The 20,259-nt window shown below is 38.0% G+C and overlaps 2 protein-coding genes across 2 annotated transcripts in view; one reads left to right on the forward strand and one right to left on the reverse strand.

The window, feature by feature from the left end:
- LOC132258378 (uncharacterized) overlaps positions 1 to 20,259 on the forward strand; it is a 45,416-nt gene that overhangs the window by 19,777 nt on the left and 5,380 nt on the right. The window contains exons 6-7 of the mRNA XM_059755687.1: positions 19,823 to 20,026; positions 20,096 to 20,238. Coding sequence (XP_059611670.1) covers positions 19,823 to 20,026; positions 20,096 to 20,238 — 347 coding nt within the window. The remainder of the gene's footprint in view (positions 1 to 19,822; positions 20,027 to 20,095; positions 20,239 to 20,259) is intronic.
- LOC132258393 (uncharacterized) lies at positions 6,348 to 18,265 on the reverse strand. Its single transcript, XM_059755717.1, has 4 exons — positions 17,655 to 18,265; positions 8,033 to 8,218; positions 7,857 to 7,967; positions 6,348 to 7,006 (listed from the first exon to the last, which is right to left on the reverse strand). Exons 1-4 carry the CDS (start codon positions 17,713 to 17,715, stop codon positions 6,780 to 6,782), a joined length of 585 nt encoding a protein of 194 aa, XP_059611700.1. The 5' UTR covers positions 17,716 to 18,265; the 3' UTR covers positions 6,348 to 6,779.

The following is a 20,259-nucleotide window of genomic DNA, read 5'->3' on the forward strand; positions in this document are numbered from 1 at the left end:
TGCTGCATTAGTTCTCAAAAATTGACTGAATCAGAGACTTTCATTTCAAGTTTCGTACTTCTTTTTCTCTCTCCTGCGATATGTGGATGCTTTTCTTTATTTACCCTTTTTTTGGCCACGCGACTGGCATGATAAATTTAATAGACGTGATTGTTTCGATAGTGAGATTGGTCGAATTGATTTATTTAGACTGTTGCGGTATTTTAATGCCTCCTTTCTCACTCTCATTTTAATCACTATAATTTCCATTTGAGCCGAAGAACATGGACGGATCAATGGAGAGGTATTCAAAGAGCGCGGCTCAAGAGAAAGATGAAGGTGAAATTGTGATGTTGTTTTGCAAGAAGAATTGCTTGCCGTGATGATGGTGGGAGGGCAGGAGACTGCAAGAGTGCCAAGATAAGGTACCTTGAACTCGGAAATGATGAGTGTAGAAAATGTACACTCCTGGGGAAATGGCCATTACACCCGACAATTTCGATGTGGAAGTGATTGAAAGTGAAATTCAACGTGCACACTCTTATTTTGTATTTATTCTCGCCAAATGAATTCATCTCTTTGAAAGAGACTGAATTAAAGGTGATCCACCTTGCCCACCGGGAAGAGGCTGTTTATTAAATCACTAATCAGTACCTCAAGTTGTATATCATTTTCACTCTCGTTGAAACATCGTCTTGTATGAGCAAATGCCACAGTAAAAGTGTAGTTGCGGCTGTTTAGTATGATGTCGAGACAGTTGGAAATGGGTTTTTGGTCAAACATGTAAATGCACGAGCATGAAGTGGTTTCAGCTCGAAGAATGCTCCAATTGTGCCAAATGAGGCTTTCGCAACAACGCGAATAAATGCACAACTAGCAATTTTCAATAACTAGGCCTTGTTTTTGGAAGTTACAGCAAATCAGAGTTAATCGTAATAAGTTGTAAGATCATATTAATGGATCGAATTGAAATACCAGTTTTAACTTGAAGCACACAAAACAAAACTCTAGATTTTGCAAACTCTTCAGGGCGAATAGTGTGTGTGTGCAGAAAAGGCAGAGGAACGCACTTGTTAAATAACTTTTCTCAATCGGGGAAATATGTTATAATTATGTTCAATTATCTGTTAATTTTATTAGCTTTCTTTGTAGGAAATGACCAATTTCAAGTATTGAACTATAAAATGGGGAAAATTTGTGACATTTTATTAACACTTCCTCACATGTTCCACTTATCATTCATCTCAACAGCCATTGCTTGTGTGATTTTTATTGATCTTTTATGGTACTCTTGATTTCAACAGTGTCAATAGTAATTCGCATACACACAAGATGATAATTGGACAGTTCATATGGGAGAAGGTTAATAAAGAGACTCAAGAGTGTAAAGTAATTTTGATATACAAGGGTATACACAGTATGCAACAATCACATGAGGAGGAGGTATTTTTCGTACCGGAACGGATGTTTTTTTTTTATTTTACTTGCATTTATTCTCTTCATCTCACAATATCAACAAAAATAATATGAAAAGAAATGGAAATTTGGTGTATATTTTGCATTGTGCAATATTGTGTGAGTAATTTGCCACAATTTACCTTAATAAATCTCTCAGTGTTGGTTTTGTCTTTGCAGGAGTTCACTTGAGCACTGTCCAAGGTTGTTCTTAATTATATTTTGCCCACGAAATTGCCAACATGAAAAATCTGATATAAGTTTTGAGGCACGAACAGTGAGCAGCGACTCTATAAAAGATTTCTGCGGCACAATCCTTGATGGTGACAAGTGGGGTAGGAGAAGTTTTGACGTAGAAAAATTAAAGTGCTCCATATGGGCACTTTTTGGAGAGTTTTTTTCCCACATAAGGTGCCTTTCTCGTATAAGGAAAGTATATGTATCGTAGTTGCGAAAGTGGCTCTCGGGGCGGCTGATGTGGGAGGCAGAGAGTTGTAGATCAATCTAATGGGTTGTCTTCGGAGGTTTCTACCTCAATTAACCTTGCCTGAGTCGATCAATTTCAGGTGAAATGTGCCACGAATTAGTGTAAATGTGTTTTTAATTGTTCAATAAGACGTTACGACTATCTTCCAATTTTTCACCCATGCTCACACAGCCTTGCTCTTCTTTCCGGGTGGCTTTCAGATGTTGTTGTACCTCAAAGAGTGAGTGAGAGACATTTTCTTGCAACAATCCCAAAGTGTAATAATTCACCAAGTATTTCGGAAGCATGGCAATTAGCTGGGCCACTCTTTTTTCCGTTGGTGTACGTGTATGTGGAGTGATTTTTCAATGATTTATTAGGTGGCTGCCTCTGTGGAATGTTGATGCAAAAATGCCAAAAATGTGGGCGATATTGCACAGGAAATATCGTCGGGAAAGTTCACAATGATTTATTCGGGGGTGGAGTGTCTTTGGTGTGAGAGAGAGGATGTGTTGCAAGTTGCTCTACATTTGTGGCATTTCAGTTTTGCCAACATCTCAATGATTTTCACATACTTTTTCCTCCGTTTGTGTACATGAGAATCCTGGAAAAACAAGCTCCAATCAATTTTCTTCCATCTGGCGTCGTCGTCAACAGTGTTGTGCTCAGGCGTTTGGAATGCAAGTGAAAAGTTTGATGTATGCGCGCGCTCTTGAGGGAAAAGTGCGGAAGATGTGGTGATTTATTTGTGAGATGCAACATTGTAAAATTGAATGGTGAAACAACTTGTTGAGCTTGGTAATTTTTCGAGATATGTTTGAAGACATAACACTTGATTGAACACATTCTACAAGGTGCAATTTTATGCTATGGATGCAATCAAAGGAAATGCGATTTATTTTTATGTGATATTTGTGATAATTTACTGTATTTTTTATGCTTTATTTGTCCCACTGAGGGGGGAAGCCTTGCTGATGATTAGAACATTGACAAAGTTTCATCCACTGTGCAATTATGAGAGACTTTATAGATTGGAATAAATTGCGATACTTTAGCTGAAAATCCAATTAGGTTGGTGGGATAAGTGCGATATAATACCGGCGATTGTTGCGCTAAATTTAATGGGAAAAGGTGTGATGGTAATGACATGAAAATTGGATGGAAAATATCCTGAGAAATCGTGATTATTTGTCGATTTTCCTTCTAACAATTGCATTTTCGTTTAGACTACAACGCTTAGCTGTGTTCCTCTTTCGAAATGGACTCATTTGTGAGGTGTACTTCCCATGTGGAGTGTATGCATTTTATTGCATTATGCCAGCAAAGTGCTATCGCGCGTGCCTTCTGCAGATGGAAATTACTACTTTATCGATGCAATTTGTGATATTAAAATCATAATTATCCATCATTAGTGTCAACTGGGGCAAAATTGTGCTGAATATGAGATTTTTAGTGGATTGCCTGTGAAGGCACCACCGTGACTCTGTTTCTCACCCGATTACTAGACTGCACAGGTATCATTTCCATACAATATAGCGCAGACATATGCCTGGAAACACTCTTAATTTCCATCAGAGTGCTGATCATGGGATTTATATTTGTGGAATATTTCTTTCTCATCCACTTAATATCAATTAAAAGTGAGCAATTGAAACACACTTGATGGAAAGTTCAATGAAATTGTTTCTTCTTCTCCAATTACCAGTGTGTCTCTTGGAATATTTACAATTGAAAGGAGGCTGCTTTTCTTTCTTTTTTTCCATCTGCCGCACTTTTTTCTCTCCCCTTGCACACACTGCATTTAATTCCACTCTCACATGTCTTAGAGGAAAGGTGAAAAAAAAAATTCATATATTTTTCTTTCACTCGAAAAAGTTGACTGTGATGGGTGGAAAAGAAATTGTGGGAATGCAGTTCCATTGAGGTTGAATATTGAATTTTTATTTTTAATTGTATTCATCGTCTTGGCTTTTCTGCAAATTTCAATAACGAAGATTCTACTTTACTCGTGCACACGAGATATCATTTTTAATTAAGTGATTAATTTGTTGTAAGATCTCGTGTTGTGTGTGTGTTTGTGCCGACAATGGAGACTTTTTCTTTGGCATTCCTTCTCGTGGACTCGACATGAGGAGTGAAAGATATGTGAAATTTCAAGGTGAAATGCCTAGAAGGTGGGAAAAGTGGCAGAGAGATATTGAAGTGTCTGGAGTCAATTTTCACGATATTCTCATAATCATCTCATAGTAATTTATCGTTATTAGTCCGCTCGACGTGTAAGGCATTCGAGAACTCCCTATCCAATTCCTTTTGGCCATCCAGGATGTTATTGTAGATTAAGATTTGGTATTCAGCATCTGTGCGTCGTGGCGGAATTAGATGAGAAAATGTGTGAAGAAGGAAAGTGTCTCAGGAGAGATGCAAAATACCATTGAATTTCAGTATGATGATGGTTTTGGATTAAAGTTTTGCCGTTATTATAGCTTATTTTGAGTATGTCTGGGGACACAAGTGGCAAATGAATATTAACACTCTGGCTATGAACAGGAGAGTTTTGCGCTTGAAACTGTCAGTATTGGATGATAATTACAAACATTGAGCATATGAATGTTCAACACACACACACATCTTGCAAAACCACCGTGCTTGCTTAGGGCAGATTTTGGACTTAGCAGAAGAGGTGAACTTTTGCAAATCACTCACACTGTAGGTAAACATTGTATTTATTTTTTCCTCCTCAAAGTGGTGGAAAATGGAGCTTAATTGAATTATTCTAGGGCTGTCAATCTGTTCTGCTTCATTAAACATCAAGTCAGTTGAACTGAGACCGCACTGTTGTAAAACTGTCCATCTGGAGTGTGAGATGTATAATGAAAGTTGATTGTTGGTGATTGGAAAGTGACCAAAGATGTGACAATCTCAATTTTCGATGTGCAAAATTCTCAGATTTAATCAATGTTAAAACATGAGAGGTGAAACAGTGCTGATGAGAATATCTGAGACGAGATATTTTTTGAAAGTTATATGCAGCTAATTTGAAATTTCGTTCGAAAATGAATTCCATCGCTTTCATTTTCATTTTATTCCTGTCGACAAATTTTTTCCACTCTTATCTCTTCATCAGGCATCGATTAATGTTAATGCACATGGAAATTGTGTTGATTTTATACACTTTAATTAGTAAAATGTTGTGCATCTTTTTACCTCATCTCTCAGGTGTCTCTCTCTCTCTCTTGGCCATTCGCCAAAGTGGTTCATCTGACATTTTTTACTGGCTGGGGAGATGTTTGTAGATGAATGGATCGAAAGGGAATTGTGAAGTGTATCGTGCAATGGTGATCGGCAAGAGACCTTTCACTCTTTGTGAAGGAAAAGTGCCGCGTGCTGGATGCAATTGGACTGCTGTTGTGTCTCATAGACTCTTTTTTTGGCCTTTTCATTGCAGCATTACGCATTTCCAAGAGCCTCCTCTCATCCATGTCTTCGCTCTGTGTAGTGTGTAAATTTATCTCATAGTTGAGAACAGTGACGATGCCGAGAGGCGATGATGAAACATTACATAAAATTGATTTAACGTGTAATACTCGAGAGATGGTATTCTTGGCAAAGAGAAAATGCTATTAGACAGACAATTAATATAGGTATTTTGTATTTGTAACATTTTCGATGATTGCATAAATAATTTGTACATAATGTTCCGTGGCAATTGTTGCGATTCCTCCCAAAAATCATAACACCCAACAGAGAGACCTTTTTCGCCACAATTCCCCCCGTATAGTGGAGTCCAATCAAAGAGATATGCTAATGGATGTGTATTCACCAAACAATTTACTTTTAATTGCTGCCACAGATGTCTGAAGTGGCCACGAATTGTATATCACGATTTTTTGGTGGGCACACGATTCTCTAAAGTTGCATATTTAGTGCATTTCTCAGATTGTTAGATTGTTGGCAATTTAGCGTGGAGGAACACGTGTCTCGTGCTGTTGATTTATAAGCTTGACTTCAGTGACTTTTGACTTAAAGTCGTCCCTTCAGTGAGGTTTTCCCATCTCGTCCACAAAATCTTGACAAAGTGATTTTCAATGCTGCTTAGCGAGGCAAATCCCTCTCATTCATTCACTCATGGAAGATTTTATCCGGAAATTGATTGGAAATATTTATTATTCTCCTATTTCACCTTAATTATTGGTTTGAGGAATTCTTTTGAGTGCAACTTTCTTAGCTGTCAAGTGATCCCTTTGTTTTGACTTCACAGCTTATTTATATTCTCTATACTCACTGGGTTGCTTTTTTGCATTGCTTTTCCATGGGATTTATTGTGTTGACTTTGTGACGGTGAAAGCTGAACTTTTTGAATTGTTCACAAAATATGTTTTAGTTTGCCGACTTTTGGGCGAATTTTCTTGTGTTTATGCATAAGATAAAACGAACTTTTTCAGCGACCGCTCATGTTTTTATTCATAATCTCTTAATCACTTCTTTGTGGGCATATAAAAAAATCTTATACAGTATATTTACAAGGAATTTGTATCTTAAATTAACACCTTAGATGAGATTTAATGAGCCAAATTACTTGTACTTCTTCTCTGCTTCTGTTCATCTTTCTGCTGCATTTTATTTTATAACATGTAATGATGGTGGAAGAAATGATTTTTTCAAAGAAAAGTGATTGGATGGCACTGCTCTAGATATTTTTTTTTCTTCATCTTCATCCTCAGCTCTCCTAAAAAATTGTGGTGGGGCCCTTTTTTTATACTTGGCAAAATCTTTTAATTAACCCGCTAATTGATGCTGGGTAGAGTGAAGTGTGGGGCAAAGAAGGTGGAGACGGTTGTATCTCAGCTGTTTGAGTGCAATTGTCGGTGTGATGATGCAATTAATTGAAAATATCATCAATCAGTTGCTTTGTAATGATTCGATGTGGTCGCGTTGGGTTGACTTTGGGTGTTTGATAGAGGCGCGCATTGATGGAGTAGAGGCGGGGTGAGAGATCACAGCGTACGTTAAACCACCAGTCACAGACGAAAACTGCTTGGGAGAATTGTGTTCCATTCGGGCAGAGGAAACTCGCTTGCCGTCCATCAATGTCACAATAATGCCATCCTATTGAGTGTTGAGGAGTAAAAGATCAAATTAGTATGCAGTCGATATGGTTAAAGTTTGTGCGGTCCACTGTAATGCGCAAAGGTAGCCAACGAGGCTCTAATTGAACTAATGGGCTTATGAGTTGAGTCAATATATCAAGACAATGGGATTGATTCATAACAGTCGAATCAGTTGATTGCAAGCTTCTGAATGCACAGAAAAATGAAAAGGTAAATTGTATAATAATATCGGGAAATGCTCATTGATTTTCTCATTATCACATTTCATAATAATGTAGTTGAGATTTTAAATTCAGCAATGAAATGATTTAAAACTTTGGCATAAAAATTTTTTTTTACCTCAGTGTGTCCATTAAATTAATTCTAATGGCCATAATGTGGGTATTTAATTGAAATTGAAAATTTGTTTTAATTCTTGTCAGAAAAATATATACATATGCACTCATTTGAAACTTTCAAAGGCATACATAAATGTTACTTTAGCTAAAGATAATAAGTCGTGACTCTTCATTGTAAAATTGTCTAAATGAAATTTCACTAATTGTGCATAAATTTTATTAAAAGTGGTAGGTAAAGTCTTAATAGCAAAACTGTGGATGACATCTACTCTCTCAATGACTGAAGGAATAACAAGAATAGTGGCCATATCGTAATTGGTATCTTGTGAACTCTTCTGTGTAAACTTGTAAAGTCTCATGAAACGGGGCACGCTCGCCGTGCTATTGTGAGTTAACTTGGGCAAACAATTCACAAAACCACGCTGGCGTCTGCATTAATAGAGGTTGTGGAGATGAACAAAGATGAGATTAATTGCATGTGTCGAATGAGGTGGAAGACGCGAAGTTCACCTTGACATCTTGTATCCATATCGGCGAAGAAGCCCGGATATGGTTGGTCGTCACAGTAGAAGTTCGTGTAGGGGATTGCCGAGAGGATGGGATAGTCAGTGCCGGGACGACCTGTGAAAGTAAATCAATTTTGCATGAGAATGTTGTCGCACGAGCAAGGTTTCTGGGGCACTCACCGGGAATGGATCTGCCCAGCTCGAGGTATTCGCGAACGGATGGCGAGAGGAAGCCTGGTGGGATGTCTACGGGTTGCTGGTCATCTCGGGGCTCTTCGAGGTTCTGCTTGGGCTCTGGACGATATTCCGTAATCGATGGTGCTCGAGGGCGTTTGGCTCTCTTTGATCTCACGGACTCCTTGGAATCTGTAGGGGATAAAAAAGAGTCCTCAATGTTAGATCTTGGGCACTTCATGAGTATCTAATTAGCATTCTAAGACACTGTGGATGTCGATTTCTCTTTTATTATTTAATACAATTAATTGTTTGTAGCCATGAAAATGTTGATCTAGTGATTTTGTTACACGTTCTCCTTGACGTCTTAGCATTTTCAATATATGAAATACACATTTAATGTAAAGAATTCTTCTGACCTTCTCATCATCTTCGCCATTAATGTTGCCGTTGCGGCGTTGGATAAAATTTTTGCCATCTTAGCATTATAAAACACTCTTCACTATTTATATGGGAGTTGTTTTATGGCCATCATAAATGTGGCACCGGAATTGAAAGGCAAGAAAAAAGACCTTTAGCATTAAACAGAAGTTGAAGAAGATTTAACAAGTTGATATGGAGTGGAAATTGAATGATAAATCACGCACTTTCGATTCTTTGTGATCGGGGATAATGTGTAATTACTTAATTGCACACATCAAAGGAAACCCACCAGCTGTAGTTAAGGTTGAAGCACACATAATGTGGTAGCGTAAGACGCATGCAAGAGAAAGATTTAATTTTTACCTGCTGCTGACAATATCGGATTTTATTGATTTGAGCATGTCCGCGAGGGACATAAAAAAAGACCAGTGTGAACGACGACGGAGCATTATGAATTGGATTAATTTACAGTCATGTCCTCTGGTGTGGAATCATTTACAACGGTGGTGGTGGGCCTGAAGGTGTGCTTGCGAGGGAGATTATGAAATTCAATTAACAAATCATTTGTATATTGGCGGTTAAATCACGCAGGTATCGAATTAACGCATCAATTTATCAAATACTTGTCCCAATTGACATTGTGCTGATGATTTAATTACTTGTGGTATCTTCTTATGTGACATAAATAATTCATAATCAGGCATTGCGTATTCCCTCGACGGGGTGGCAGGGGGGTAAAAATGTGTGTGCGAATGCACACTGTGTTCGTTCATCTCACAATTTCCATATCGTTGCCACGGTGATACTTAATACCATACGACGTGAAGTATGCATAAGTCAAAATATACGATGATTTGTCGAGCATCTTGCATTATTGGCACAGCGAATGGATGTAATTGCAAATGAGATTGATTTTGCAATGGCAATTGATTGTGGAGCGATTTAGTTGGAAAGAATCACATTTCACGCCTATTTTATTGCCATCATCTTTTGAAATTGACTATATATTGATCTGACTGTCTTGTTTGATTTATTGGGTTGCTCTATAAAAAGTGGTCGCTTTTTCTACCAAGATTTGAATTTATATGCCTTTAGTGATCTGATCCCCTTCACAATTGTCACACACACGACGGAGGGTGCTTGGGAATACTTTCGAAAGTGTCCCTAATCCCAATGCTTATTGAATGTGAAGTAAGAGAAAAAGAGCACAATATTTATGATACAACCAGAGAAATTAAAATATCTTTAAAGTAATTTCTTGTACAGCATCTTGCGTCTGCAGCAGCTTTTTACTACAGTTGTCTGATTCAATTGACTGGTTGCTGAAGGATAATGTTCAGTACTCATGTGTGTGCATGAGTAAGAAATCCATCAAAAGTAACGCATCTCGAAAGCTCTTATAAGATACAATTATAAAATTCTCCACAAACATGTAGTGCAAGATGGTAAAGTCTTCTTGAACTCCTTGTATTTTTTTTTCTCTCTCTCATGTCGGGTGGTTATTGGCAAGAGTGGAAAATGTTACAGTACACAAACAACATGTTGGAGATGCTTTGAAAATTGTGAGTCTAAGAAGGAATTCAATAAATTTGTAATTATCTGCCTTTCAATTAATTTGAAATGGTGTAAAATAGTTTTACAACACAATTCCTCAAGTGTTCTCATTCCCCTTTTTCACCAGTTGTTGTGTGTGATTGACATGTTGGTTGAGAGGAGGAGATGGAATTGTGTGATTGGGTGAGGAGTCTTTTTATTAAAACTATATGGAGGAGAAGTGAAAATACATGCTGCATTTGGAAACTCGAGAACTTTTTGAGTGCATCGCCCAGTCATAATAAATTGACTCGAATTTAATTTGTAAACCATTGAATCTTGTGTGCTGTATTCTATTGTATTTAGGGCAACTGGTGTTGCTGGCTGAAGAATGAGTGGTTTGTTGTTGTTGTGGAAAAAAGACATGATCTCAATTTTTGCGCTCGTGACTTCCAGACACCCAATAGATTGAAGGCATGAAATGCTCAGATGGGAGCAATGAAATGTTGAAATGTATCATTATAATCGAATTCACGAGATAGACCTACATGGGTATTAAATATTAAAAAATTGCCTCGCAATTATCACCTTCTTCAAATGGAAGCACACTTCTCGCATAGTGTGAAGTATATGACATGAACGAATAAATCTTACAATCTATCTTTTTTTCTCATCGTTCACTATGGCCACACGGGCTAAAATTGATACATGCTTATGGTGTTCAATCATTAGTATGAGTTAATCGGCATTTTAAAAATTCTTTCTCCCGAGCAACATTTTCTTAAATGGACAATATATTAAAACAAAATCCAGATGTCGTGTGAACAATCTCCTGAAACAGATCTAATGATTTTATTTATCACACGCTTCGGGGGAATTATTTCCTTGCAATTTACAACCACCACAATTGCAATGCATTTTTTTATAGTTGGTATTTTGTGCTGAAATGTTGGTATTTTCGAGGTAAACCAAAATAGGTGGTTAAAATGTTCAGTTAAAATTGATTTTTCAGTACCTAATTGAGGCTTAAATTGAAAGCACTTTTTTTGGGGGGGTTTTGGGACAATTATTATGATAGACGTTCCTGTGCAATAAACAGTAGTTGGCAAATGTAAATCCGGAGAGAGTGGTGTTAATTTAAAATTGCATTATTTATGCACTGTGAAAAAATGTGTGTATGTTGATGAGGTGACACATATTTTACTAAAATATAACAAACTGTCAAATATGACGAGTTCCTTCGTCGAGGAATTTGAAATGACTAGTTAAATCATAGTAATGCATTTCAATTAGTTTCCCACAGTGTCAACTAGAGGCGGAAAAAAATGTAGGCGTGTATTTCTTTTTCGTCACGAAATGAAATTGAAAATATTTAAATACTCACATCAATTTGTTGAAAATAACATTTTCCACGTCTTTTCTGGCATTCATTAATGGTTAACAATTAAAATGTCGTACAATAAATTGTGCGAGTGAAATTTAAATTTACCTTAATTCCATTTTCATTTTGAATACTTTAATTGCGCGGCGGAATGTTTTTGTCCCGTTTTGTGGAGAATTAAAACTCCTACTGGCGTTGAATTGTGTGTTATATGTATAAAAGCAGAGAGGAGAGATGATTGGAATTCCGTACTTTTTTGTCCTTCCACACGCTCTTTTTCTCCTTCAATTTATGGTAATCGTGCAATGGTTGGCCAGAGGAAAATGATGAAATGTACTGAGAATTTATGATTAGTGATCATCTTTTTGTCATGTGTAGTACATTTTCTCTTGTCTTCCCCCGTCTCAGTGCGCCGTTTCAAAATCATAATGCCGCACCATCAATTAGTTCAGCGAAAGAATCGTGGTTTTCAATGCGCGCGCGGGATTAATGGATTTTAAATATTTGATCTCTGTGATCGATAAATTGGTTAAATTAAATTGAGAACAAGAGAGGGAAGTCTTTTTAAAAAATATGGGTGCATATTGAAGTGAGAGGCTTGTGTGGCGGTGGAAAAAAGCGCCGTACGCCACTTGGTTTGCAATTATTGCGTCCAATTTCTTCACTTTTATTCATATGTGATACTGGGCACAACACTAAGCCTGATCGCCAACTTCATCGATGACATGGGAAATGTGCTCGCGACTGTTGGCGCGATCACGAATTTGGAGCAATGCTAGAGTCCGTGTGCAATTTCATATCCAGTGTTGTACACACCTCTGTTTGGGACTGAGCGCGAGCCGTGGTCTGCAATCGAATAATAAAGAGGCGGTGTGGCCCATGGAGAGAAAGAATCTCTCAGGAGACGTGCACTCAGAGGAAAGTTTTCATGCAATTTGAACATTTTTTCCATGAAACTTGTTTATCTTTTAATTTGCATACACAACAAGTTTATCTCAGAACAATTGATGATGACAAAGAGGTGTAAATATCAAATAGAATTCATGTCCATTCCGTAATGTTTCTGAGTGCAAAAATCCTACAAGCGGCATCAATTCGCATGTACAAAGATCAGAGAGTCGGCAGTTGAGAGTCAGAAAGATTGATCTCACCTCCTCCGTCACAGTGAACAAACCATTGTACATATTGCGAAATCCCAATCAATGATTTATATCGATTATTTTTCAACTCTATGTGTATACATTTTATTGTTGTGGCTAGCAACTGTCTCACTTTGTGGGTTTTATTTATTTTGTTCCACTAATTTGCTCCTTCTTTTATTATTATTCGAGAAAATGTAATGGACATCAAATTGAGAGAGAGCGAAAAAAGTATGCAGAAGCTCTTAAAATTATGTATAGAAAATTGAGAGAACTGCAAATTTCCTCTCGAAGGCTTTTACAGTCTCGTTTTATTGGCAAATTTGATTGATCTCTTTGGTTTCAGTGTGAATTTCATTAGGTGAATCCACACGAGAGACAAAAAAAAGACACAGAGTGAATTTGCGATGAGATGTTTTTTGTGCAGAGCTTCACAAATTGGTCTCTTCTAATTTATTGAAGCTCATTAGGATGGAAATAATGGAGAATTTTTTTGTACCAAAGCCACCCTGTCACACAGTGAATGCGATGAAATTCGCAATTGGGGACTTAATTTGGCATATTCCATTGGCATTCGCGCATTGATTCTATGGGGAAATTGGTGTTTGCAGTTGACTCTTTAATCCCTTGTTGGGTATATGAAACTCGATTGCAAAAGAGAACCCCCTTTTACTGTGGAATATGGAGGCGCATTAAATGCCTATGAGAATTAACATGATGTTTTTACACTGCCTGTATTGACTATTGAAACATTATGGGTATAATTGTGAAAAATTTATAGGGAGGATTTTGTTGGCGAAGAAGTCACTTTTTATTCTTAACAATTCCTTTCTTATGCTCAATCATGTGTACTAAAACTTTCTGTAACGCAACATGTGTTACAGATTAGTGCATACAACAGTAAGTAACTAACCTTTCCATTAGTATTCTAAGCAAGAAGCTGTGACCTTACAATTCCTATAACGAGTGTATGAGGCACAAAGTACGAATTGGTGAGTGGGCTGCGGAGGTTTTGTTGTGCATTAGACGTGCTCTGTTGCCTCAGGAGGCTTCTGAGAGCGTGGTCTTGTGTATCTCTCTCACAGTCTTGGGAGGCCCCCTAATGTTTTCGGTCAAAAGGAGGCATGCCGTGAAATGGAAAATGATCTGTGGCGTGTGCACTCAAAATACAATGAGATCTCTTGTGCGTTTTCTGGTGGTGATCACTTTCCTCTTTGACTCTAAAAATCTCTCGTGGTGATTTAATTGATCGCGCAATCTGTGTGGCGTCTTGGTGTGTCTCAAGGGAAACTTTCGTGTCCCAGCTTCTTTTTCAGGCGCATTTCATGCCTTTTCACATCTCACATACCACACCCACGTTGTATATGTTTTTAAATGCAACAGTGCAATTTAAGAGCGTCGTTTTTTGAACAATCCCAGGGAAGCCTAAAATGTATATATTGGAGTTTCTGCCATGGAAAATTGCATATGGAAATGTTTATTCGTGTGGTGTTTATTGTCACTTTTTCGATATGTCTTTTGTTGGATCACCATTGGCATGGCATAGCACAATGGATGTGCTTTTTCCATTGACTGGGAATAACAATAGGGTCAGAAAGAAGGTGTGCAGCAGGCAAAGTGCATTTTTGGTCTTATAGTCTCCCATAGAGAGGAAAAAATGCATCTTCACTCTCACGGGTGGGACATTTTTGCGTGGTGTGTGAGAGTGTATTTACAAAATAATGTCACTCATTGTTGATATTTTGTAAATAAAATTAAAAATGCATTAAGATGCTTTTGAAGTCAAGGCCTCCAATTTTGTTAATTCTCATCTACATATGATGTCACCTACGAAACAACTCCCAAGCTTCATTTAATGTCTCTGCATGATGTAATTGTTTGAGCGACGGTGTGTCTATGAAATATTAATCATAATTTTTTTTTCCTCTATGCGTGTGTATTTCCACTCTTGGGAGGTGTGTAAAAAGAAGCGAGACAGAATGTGAAACAATTAATTTATGTGTGAGATTAGAATGGGTATACTATATGATAAAAAGCCAGTATAGGTATGTGTGTCTGTCTTTTATTTAAATATAATTTATCGATATGGAATGGAACTTGAAAATGGTGTTTTTCACCTCCATTATCTGCGCAAAGGTTGGCATACGCTGGGCAGAAAAAAAGTCATATCAACCATAGCTGTGTGATTTTATTGCATTTTTTCCCGCGTGATTCCATGCAATTCGCATCAAATAAGTGATTTATCTGGTGAACTGCCAGAGACGGTTGAAAGAAGTGCCACAAGTTACTTTTTCTCATCATGTGGAAATGCGTGATATTAAGTAATTTATTTAATGCCTCAACCACTTATCCGTCTCTCTTTCCTTGATCATCCGATATCACTCTGTTTGTAATTCAGCTTTCAGTGAGCTTTTGAGCTGTTGAGGCACGGAGTCACGATGGATAAATTAATTTAAACTATGTGTCAATGATCGAGTGCAGTTGAATACTAATGTCAGATGCGGACGTGAAGAATTGTTCTGCGCTAGGCTGTGACAGTATGGCAAATATGTGAGATAAATCATTTGGGAAAATGGTAAAGTTATGCTATTGAGTATTAAATAAAAAAGAGTCCAAGGAAAAAATTGATTATGTTTTCATGATATGAGTATTAAAAAAGCATAAATGTCAGATTTTACACACTAAATGTCAAACGAATGTGGAATAAACGTCAGATGGATAGATATAAGCGTCAAATTTTAGGCGTATTTCTAAGGTTGTTCAAATAAATTAAACCATTTATAATCATCTTCATCATTAGTTGAGTTTATTTACAAAAAGCCAACAATAAACTGACTTCTCCGTGCAAAAGCAATTAAGATCTAAATTACTATTTAAATATCGCACTATCATCTTGAGAGATCTTCATGCTCTTATGATTCTGAAGAGAATTATGCAAGAGAATACTATTATATTTTACAAAGTGACTGTCCCTTGAAAATTTCTCTTTCATCCATTTATTCACTTGTTGATTGGGAGGGAAAGAAAAAGGTAGAGAGAAGGAGATTGCAAGGCACACAGGGTCTTCCCATTTATGTAACATTTTCAACTAAGTAAATTAACTAATTTCCCAGTTACCATCGGAGGAGAATTAATTTATATCTTATATTTGCAAATAAGTCACACATTTTAAGTGAGGCGCGCGATGTTCAAAAGGCCGAGTGAAAAGGCATCAAGATGACTCTCGCTTGCACTTCTCCGCCTTCCTGTTTCATTAGATAGCAAGTGAAGGTGGAAGATATTCCAATTATTGCCATTTACACACATTTCCTGCCATTCAACTTTAATCCTCGTCAGAGATCTCACGGGTGGTTCAAAGTTGACTAAGGCTCGAGACTTCGTCTCGTGGCAGAAACAATTGATCGAAAACGTTGCAAGGTGACGTGAGGGTTAATATGCAAAGAAGCCGCGGTGGTATATGGAAAGTTTTCACATGTCTTAGCACCTCTTCATCTGAGGTTGTGCGCTTCAAAGACTCAAAGCGACTAATGACAATGTTGACGATTTCAACCTTGCGCCAGCCGCACTTTTTCTCCATCTTATGTGATTGAGTATGAAGAATTACATGAACGTGTGCTGGATGCGGATAAATCAGACATAAGTCGGCTGTTTAAACTTACAAATACATCAATGTAAATTTAAAAGACGTTTAATTTGAATCACCTTGATGGATCTTTTTTCTTTCTGAAAAGAAAAAAAATGGATGGGAAACAAAGGAGAAAAATGCGCGTGGTGTGGGGAGGGGGAGCTTGAAGAAATTAGATTAATGATCACTCATGGGACGACGGTAGAAATGTGGAACGAGGATGAAAGTGTCGCTTTTGCCCTTCCTTGTTTGCTCAAGGAGTCACTCCACATTTTCTAGCGAAAGCCATGCTACAATGGAGATTATGTGGAGCTGGAGCGGCACGTGAACGCCTTTGCCTTTTATCATGGTGTTGTCATGTTGAGTCGCGCTGGTGTATTACGTGATTTCAAATGCCGGGAGTTACTCGACAATCGACACACTTAAGGGGTCAATAAATAATGTATAGAATAAGAGAGAGAATTTAGGAGGTAAATTGGTGGGTAATTTAGCGAAATAGTGAATTAGATTGTGAGCACTCTCGTTAGTCAATTTTCATGTGAAAGAGAGATAGAGAAAAGAGGGCTTTCAAGTCAGGCCTCAGCCTGAGATGACTTGAAAATTCCTCTGACCTTTGACATCAACTCGGAATGTGTCTGTGTGTTGCAATGCATTAAATGGGATTTTATAGTGGTCAACGAGTTTTCCCTCAATGTCTCTCTTGCGTTCACTTTCTTGACTTGAAGAAATTGTGAAAAGTCTGTGTGTGTGTGTGTGTGTTTTTTTTTTCATTAGCCCGTCTCTTTAGTGCTTTCGAAAGCCCTTTTTCACGTGCACTCACGTGCCGAAACTTCCCCACCCACCAGGTTTACCTGTGGCTCTCTTTGAAGATGATCAAGCGGTATGGACAAAGACGGGACAAATGATATGCAAAGTGAATTGAAGTTGTGCAAGAAAGATCGCACGGTTAGGAGAACAAACGATGTAATAGACATAAAAATAAATTGCTCGATTCATGCTATTTTTTTTCCAAACCTTGCTAGTCTGGAATGTTTCATCTTCCTTAAGTGTGGAGAGGCACAAAGGGAAAAAAGGAGAACAGGGTGCTTCCATTTGCCAGTGAAAATCTATTACACTTTTGATTGGAATAATTTTCAATCTCAACACTCCCATAAATTTATCTTTTTTTTCTGATTGAAAATGCTAATCGATATAAATTTTATGCAAAAACATAGTCAGTTGGAATATGGCACACGCTGAATTGATAGATTGTTAAATAATCCATCAGTTTTGTATTCAACTTCCATCAATATTGAGTGTCTTTCGTACAAAACAGTGACTTAACGTTGTTAGCAACATTATAGATCACCCTGTATTTTTTGCATTCATTGTCCGGGTATTTTTTCGGGGAGAACATATGTGTAAATAATGAGATTTCCATGCAAAATGACTTTGGGAGTCGCGAAGCGTGAAGAAATAAGCATAAATATTATGGCTTTTGTGTGCCTCCTGTTGATGTGATTGTGCGTGAGGGCGACAGTTGATTACCTGTGGTCAGTACGCTGTATCCAAAGATGCACAGAGCAATTAGTGAGACACGGAAAATCATTATGGCTGTCGAGGTGATTGTGTCACACAAATTACGGTGGATCTGCTGTGATGTGAAGATGCAACTTCCAAGGATTGTTGAGTGGTTTTATCCAGTTGGTGGGTTAGAGTCACTTGGCACAAATTCTGAGTTCCAATTGCTAGGTCGACGTGGGATTGTAAGATTGTGGGGGAGAGAGAGAGAGAGAGGGTTTAGAGAGGATGATTGGGATAATGACGACCTATGTTTGAACTGTGTAATACATAATGCCCCGAAGAGGCATGAAATAACACGAAAAAGAAGAATTCAAAAAATCACACTTTTTCAATGCACTTTGAAACAAATGTCTTTGCGAAGAAATCCTCCGAATTGTGTCACTCTTCTGGTTTTTTTTTTGATTGAAGATGCAAACTATAAAGAAGTGTTGAGAGCGCGAGCTCCAGACTCGGTGTGCTTTTTGCCGCCGCCTTAGAGTGTAACTCACCTCACACTGGTTGATCTTACAATATTGAGATTGCTTGAGTCGCCTCTAAGCTTCGCGAGTTGCAACTAGTAAGCACATGTGAGAGGCACGAATTGGCAGCTCCTCTCTTTTTTCCTCTTATTTGCAGCTCAACACAACAAAACTTGGGTGCGGGAGAGCGCTGCAAGAGAGAATTTGCAGTGTTTGAGGCCCACAACTGGGAAAAAATTAAAGAGAGACCCAAAGCAGCGCTGAACAAAAGTTTTCGATCTCGAAAGCATTGGGGGTGGGGTGGGGAGCAGAGAGTGTGGCGCGAAAAGAGGGGCATCTAGGCTTGGACACTTTTCATGCCAGTAATAACTGAGAGCAAGAGTCGCATTTCATAGCTAGATCACGCCTCAATGAGAACCACGGTTGAGATAGATGATGATTTTTTGTCAATCTTAAGAACACAACTGTGCTTAGATTCTCGCCAAAAGATGATCTTCTAGTCGAGATGGAACTCTATTCTTGCTGTGGCGAGAAGAACATTTTTTCATCATAAAACCAATGAATGCAAGTCTTTGGTGAAATATCGAAATCAGTCCTCAATTCATAGACAATCGAGCAGTCTGCAGAGGCTATTCAGCCATCTGTTCACCTAATAAAAGCGATCGCGTGCTTGACTTCTTTGCTGGTCACACCTGGGGAGCAGCAATTGAGGAGAGTCTGTGATGTCTGAAATCAAATGCACTGAATGCGAAAATGTTATCTCAGCAGAGACTGTCGCAAAAGACATCTTGTTTGGGTTGATATGAGTAAGGCTGAAGAGTTGACCTCAGCCAGTTGCAAGTCCTCTTTGGTGATTAACAACTCGCACGGCAAAATGAGATCTCTCAATTCTGGTTGAATGGAAAATGCGGGGAGAAATTTCGTTGTGTTGTGTGGCCGATTGAAAAAGGAATTTTATTGAACTTTTATCACCTCTTTTGATGGGCGTGTTATTTTATTAACTCTCAATTAAATTCCTGTGGATTTCGTATGTTTTTTTCCCCCCTACTAAGAGACTTGAGGAGGGTTTAATCTTTAGCTTTGCGTTGATGAAATGGAGGTTTCACCCATTATCTTTGGCATAAGAAACGCGTATTTTCAATTAATCTGACCAGAAGATAAGCATTTTGACCAAATACAGGCACGTTTAATCTTGTAATTGAGTAGCAAAATTGCATTCTTAGCTTTAAACATGCAATATAATTAGTTGATGTAATTCCCACCCACTTGCAAGTTGTAAAGTGCGTGAATTAAGACTCCCTCTGTGATCGTTGAAACAACTCCTGATCACTTTCAATTAATTACTATTTGATAATGATGTGAAGTTAATTTGTTGCAATGTAATTGTGACAATTTAAATTATTGTTGCTGAATTTCACGAAATGACGGGCGGAGGCAGCAAAATTGTATTGAATACTTCTTGCTGGGTTCGCGGATCAATGAGATTTATTTGCAAGTGTGATCTGAAGGGTACAGCACGCAATGTGATATATTGTGTGGTTTATGATTTCTACAATAAATAATTTTCAAAAGCAAATTATATCTCACAGTTTAGTTGGAACATGTCTTTTGTCTACAATGGAGGGCAATATAATTGAAAATGAGTCTAATTCAGTGATTTATCTATCACTTCAGACATGCGACTCGACACTGCAGACGGAAAAGGTGTACGCCCAAAAGGCTATTGATGACATTTCCAACTACTTCATCGATATGCACAGCTCGCTGCAGGTTGCAGAGCAGAGACTGGTGAAAATAGTGAAGGATCATTACAGGGACAACCACATGAAGATACAGATGTGTCAGGAGAATCTCAAGACGAACAAGGGTCAGATTGAGGTGGGTTTTAATGAAGGAGAAAGAGGAAGAAAAGATCGTTTCTCTATTTTTTTGTTTCTATCCTTGCAGGCCTACATGGACAAGTTGAAGCACTACTCTCGAAGTGCACCGTATAATCTGGATCTGGAGAGTCTCTTGCAACAGATCAGTGTGTTTACCAAGGAATTGCCGTGCGACTTGACCGTTTTCCAATCATCTCATAACCCCATTACGTAAGTGCCTAATCACAGTAT

The sequence above is a fragment of the Phlebotomus argentipes genome, unplaced genomic scaffold (genome assembly GCF_947086385.1).
Source record: "Phlebotomus argentipes unplaced genomic scaffold, Phlebotomus argentipes genome assembly scaffold_4, whole genome shotgun sequence".
In the NCBI taxonomy this organism is placed as follows: domain Eukaryota; kingdom Metazoa; phylum Arthropoda; class Insecta; order Diptera; family Psychodidae; genus Phlebotomus; species Phlebotomus argentipes.

What these genes read in the sequence shown, in the direction of transcription:
- LOC132258393 (XM_059755717.1), bottom strand. Translation starts at nt 17,715, where the DNA reads ATGATTTTCCGTGTCTCACTAATTGCTCTGTGCATCTTTGGATACAGC. An exon ending in ATACAGCGTACTGACCACAG is followed by an intron (nt 8,219 to 17,654) that starts GTAATCAACTGT and finishes TATCCCCTACAG; the next exon opens with ATTCCAAGGAGTCCGTGAGA. An exon ending in GCTGGGCAGATCCATTCCCG is followed by an intron (nt 7,968 to 8,032) that starts GTGAGTGCCCCA and finishes TTACTTTCACAG; the next exon opens with GTCGTCCCGGCACTGACTAT.